A 5,257-nucleotide genomic window follows, 5' to 3' on the forward strand; every position below is an offset into this window, starting at 1 on the left:
TTTAATGACATGACTCCGGATCACATTAAGGCCCGATTGATGCATATGCACATCCACTGATCTGAAAACAGGTTTTATTTGGTTTCAATGTAGAGTATTTATTTATGCTGTGTAATAACTGTAAAAAATAAAGATAACTACTTCATGGATTTCGCATATCACAGGTTATTTTCGGAACGCAACCCCTAAGAAAAACAAGGGTTCGCTGTAAATGTAGTGTTTACTTAATTTTTTTTCTACAACAGGAGGAGTTGTCAAAAAAACATGACAGGCTAAATTTCAAAATGTAGTAAAAACTTTTTTAAAATAAAAATATGTGGGGGAAAAAACAGTCCACAAGGATCCTCTTTCCAAACACATTCACTTAATTTTTCACTTTACGGTACATGTTCACATTTTTATTGACTGTATATCAAATCTATTTTAAATTTACCTGAAGATATGACATAATACGATACATAATATTCAATAGAATACAAAGGCTTAAATCTTATTGTATGGACTAGGTCATCAAATCACTACGTTGCCTGTAGGAATTTTTAATGTCCAGCAGGTTTTAGTATTCAGTGACATAGTATCGAGACAGAATCGACACAGTTTTGCTATGGGTCGAAACAATACATGACGCCTCATCTACCCATCACTATGAAAAAGGTTCCAAAACAGGACAAACATGGAGACTCACTAGACAAAGAAACTGAAAATAAACACACAGAAAAACTCAAATCCCAACAATATTCCTGAGCTGTTTGCTGTTTTCCTTGTTTTTCTAGATACTAGTTGTTCTGAATGATGATTGAGTGCAAATGTGCCAATCTTCTGGTTTTAATTTGTAAACCATTATTGAAAACCATGGATCTTGTTCTCTACATGTCACAAGTATATGAACTCTCAATGAAATATAATTAGGCTTGTGGTCATAGGGTTTAAGAAGTACAGGTATATGAATACTTTACAGGCAGCGTGTGTCTGGTCTGATTTTCAACCTGCTGTTTGAGGAAAAGTAAACAAGGGGCAGAAATGCCTCATGCAGTTTAGGTACTCAGCTGGAATTGAATTGAGAACAAGTGAAAATGTTTTTTTCTTTTCTCCAGACCCACTCTCTATGTTGGAAAACTTGACTCTCACCTTTATGCTTCAGCTTCACTCGTCCATCGTGGAGTGTCATTAGTGGTGAGTGCAGTACATAATGCTACACTTCCTGCTAACAAAAGTCCCTACTAACACTATATTACGATTAAACAGCAGATCAGATCAGGTACGAGACGATGAGCAACTGATAAGGCTAGAGATAGGGTGACTGTTCTATGCTTTCTGTTACCATGGCAGCCTCGGGGACTAATGCTGGCTCGGATCGATGGTCCAATGACCACGGAGGTGACGGTCAGTCAGAGAGGGGAATGTGAGATCACTCCTTCCACTAATGTCCAATATCCACCAGGGAGCACAAACAGCCAGAAGAACCACTGGCTGCTAATAGGTAAAGGCAGCTTATCAATATTCACATTAGGCTTACTATGTTGATGAAAGTGAATTATTTTGTATTTAAGACCTTTTTAATGCCTGGAGAACTTAAGCCTGAATCTTTAGATTAAAAATAGCAGATCACTCAAGACTTTTGCACACTACTGTATGATCTTTAACACTACAGGCCACCATGAGGTCCCTCCATTAGCCCACACCACCATGCTGAGGGATTTTCCTGCCAATCTGCAGCATTCTGGTGAGCCAGTCATCCCACCTCGAACCTCTGCCTCTCCCTTCTCCTCTGCTTCCTTCTACCACCAGCGCTATGTAAGTCCACACACAGTACAGCTATATCTGAAACCATATATTTACACACACTAAATAAAAATACACAAACACATTTTTTCCTCACTGTCTGAAGTTAAAACAGACCAAACTTTTCTTGTTTTAACACATGCCTCTTTTCCACCGGCTCTACTTTAGCAGCCCGGCTCGGCTTTACTTCAGAGTGAACGTGTTTCCACTGGCTGGCTTGGTTCTGTAGCAGGGTGACGCCTCCTGGCGGTGGGGTTATAGCGCCCCGCCTCCAGGCGCTATGGGCTATGCTTCGTTAACATGCGACCTAAAGCGAGTTGTTGTTTTTCTGAGACAAAAGTAGAAGAGAGAGCTGAGCTATTTCTTCATAGCCTGATTGTGATTAAGCTAACGATAATTTTTGTATTAAACTACTATAAAACTTGTAATACAGTGCCGAATATGCATGCGCTATTGTTAGCCAGGGTGTTGCAAATAACTTAAAAGTGTCCGAATTGCGTGTTGGCGCCGCATGTTCATAATATATTCCAATGTGTTTTTAGATGTTGGTAAACTGCCACTGCAGACCATCAGTGTGGTTCTTCCTGCAGCATCTGAGCTGTAGGATCTCATCAGTGTCCGTCTTCCTGACTGCTGGTCAGTGTTTACCTTAAGGATGTCCAGACACCTTCACGTTTCTGAAGCAGGGATCACATGAGCTCAGTGTGCTGATGAAATATTTCTAATTTTAAAAAAATGTGGCTGATGTTCTTAGAGCTGACGTGCATTAACAATCTGTTGTTTTTAACTTCTCAGTACGTTTAATTATGATTCATCTGATGTCCAAGTTATACTGAGAACAAATAAAGCCGTATTCCTTCTAATCTGACTGGTTATAGATTTAATCAAACCTTCCATGCTTTCACATTTTGGTCACTAAGAATTAATCAGGGGCTTAAAAGTGTAAACTTAGGGTCTTATTTATCACTAATTAAGTTTGGACATTTTCTCACTTTCTTATATTGAAGATTCTCCAGGCAGACAGCTAAACAGTGAGTGGATAGAATGAAGTTGTACAAAGTAGAAATTAACAAACATGATTTGTATTTTGGGTTCTTGTTAATAGCAACCCTGATAATGTCAAAATGTTTGGTTTGCTGAATAATGTATTTACGTTTGGATACCTTCATTGGAAATCTACAATGTTAAGTGAAAATTGAAATATTTATATAATAAAATGTTATTTTCACTCTAACGCTCCTCACATCTTTTGGGAGGATTGTATTAGGACCTTGATGCCATACAAACTACAGTATGTACAATAATGTGTGGCATGGGTATAAAAAAGAGATTTTGTTCACTGAGAGCACAACAGCATTTATTTTTCTTCTTTTGTTTGCCTCAATTCTTCTTGTTGTTGCTCTGCCATCTCTGCTGGTAGCTGCTTCATCCTGAAGGAGATCCAGTTGCTATTCTGCCGGTTCTCCTCATCGTTCACCATCATGTCAGCCATGATCATCTTCTTCTGGTCCCTGGGAAAAGTAATCAGATATTATAGCTTATAGTAGATAAATGACAGAGTTACGAATGTGGAAATACATACACAGAAGGAATTATTTAAAACAGACATTTTACTTTAAACACTTTTTTTTTTTACCATCCAAACATAAATAATTATAAATAACTGGAATAGTTGTGTAAATTAATGACAAAGGTAATTACTTGCAAGTTTTAGACCTATGCAGAGACATATAGACATGGATAAAATACCACTTATTTTCTTCAGGTTTATTGTTCATTTTTATGTCCTGTACAATTAATAGTTCATAACCATTTAATTAGAGAACTGACATCTAGCCATTTTACAATAATAGAATATCATATAACATGTTTTATTATCTCACAACGGGGGAAACTCTGGTGCTACAACAGCAAAAGGAGAAACAATTGAAGCATGTAGATTCATGCAAAGATAAAATATAAAAAAACAAACAAATGAAGGGCAACATGCTTTGCAATATTGACAGTTATAAACAGTGCACTCCGATCCCAAGGAATATGCAATTGAGTATCTTCAGAAAATGCGCATGTTGTGTTTGAGCAATAAAAATACAGCAGACTTTGTTTTTCAAATGTCTTCTATGACTGTATTTAGGCAACCTTAAATATAGTAAAAACCAGACAGATATATCTACAAACTGCTCACTTGGCTGGAGAGCAGCAGCAGCGTTAGCATGCATTAGTTAGAGTTACCTAAATTATTCCTATTTGCTGGAAAACTTAGTGAGAACATTTTTTAGAGATTAAAAGATTTGACCCCAGTCAGTTTGACCGACTTGGTCAGTACCTTTGGTTACTGACCAAAGGTATGCAAACTTTTGAATTTGAGAAAAGTTAAAAAAAAAAATTCTAAAAAAACTGAAATAATTCTAACTAAACTAAAGCAAGAAAAGTTTGGTCAGATTTAACTTCAGATAGTGAGGAAAAAAATATTTTTGTGTCTTTTATTTGGTGTGTGTAAAAATCTGGTTTTATCTGCATATGTACTTTGGAGAAGTCCTATTACTTAAAAAAAAAAGATTAAAATCTATCCTCATCATGTATCTGCTGTCTTTGTGTTTTAGTTTCAAGCTGTCTCTGGCAGCCACAGTGACCAGAACACCAAGAAGGAAGGGGTCAGTGAGGAGACCACTGGGCAGACCCAGAAACCTGCCACTGTACTGCCGATCTACCTGACCCAGGACCGTCTGACGCTGGCTGTTCTGACCATTCTGGTTGGAGGATGGCTCTCCTTTGTGATCACTTTTCCTTTTGTGAGTTCATCTGTGAAGGTCTGCATTTGTTTACAAGTCTTGAAAGATGCATGTTTGTTGGTTACATGCTACTCTGGTGAAAAATGAGTGCCAAAGAGAACAGACTGTGGTGCTTCTCCATAAGAGGCTTGCTTTTGTTTATCTAGGGTTTTTAATTTAACACAACCTAATTGACTGTTATAAGAGGATCATTTAAAATTGCAGTTCCACTAAGAAGTTTAAGTACACTCATTATCGGTCCAACTATTGTATTTGCTTTCATCAATCAATCAAGTTCATTTTTATAGCACTTTTCAGCAATAAGGCAGCTCAGAGTGCTTTACATCAATAAGAATAAAATACAAAGTTATAGAACACACAGTCAACAATTGTCAAGTGCCATTGTTACACATCAGAATGTTGATTAATTAGGCCCGAGCAGCGAAGCGCTACGAAAGCCTATTGTTTTCATACCGTTTCTTATTATTATGCTTCTGCCCCCCTAAAGAGGGGGCTTTTTGGGGGCTTTATCATATTCAAAAACTCACCAAATTTGGCAGACGTGTCAGGACTGTGAAAAATTTACATATTTTAAGGTTGTTGCAATAATCGCACAAGCCATGCTTTAGCCCAGAATTATGAAACTTGGTACACATGTGTATCTTGTCAGGACCTACAAAAAAGTCTCCTGGAGCCATTGTCCA

At 37.4% G+C, this 5,257-nt stretch overlaps 1 protein-coding gene across 1 annotated transcript in view; it reads left to right on the forward strand.

Moving 5' to 3' along the window:
* Positions 1-1,071: 1,071 nt before the first annotated feature.
* Positions 1,072-5,257, forward strand: part of LOC106946130 (serine/threonine-protein kinase/endoribonuclease IRE1-like) — a gene marked incomplete at its 5' end in the record, with an annotated part of 29,038 nt that continues 24,852 nt past the window's right edge. The window contains 4 exons of the mRNA XM_015030269.1: positions 1,072-1,173; positions 1,330-1,480; positions 1,652-1,794; positions 4,386-4,592. Coding sequence (XP_014885755.1) covers positions 1,072-1,173; positions 1,330-1,480; positions 1,652-1,794; positions 4,386-4,592 — 603 coding nt within the window. The remainder of the gene's footprint in view (positions 1,174-1,329; positions 1,481-1,651; positions 1,795-4,385; positions 4,593-5,257) is intronic.

The sequence above is a fragment of the Poecilia latipinna genome, unplaced genomic scaffold (assembly GCF_001443285.1).
Source record: "Poecilia latipinna isolate Pla-1442-1.1 unplaced genomic scaffold, P_latipinna-1.0 Scaffold178, whole genome shotgun sequence".
Taxonomy (NCBI): Eukaryota; Metazoa; Chordata; class Actinopteri; order Cyprinodontiformes; family Poeciliidae; genus Poecilia; species Poecilia latipinna.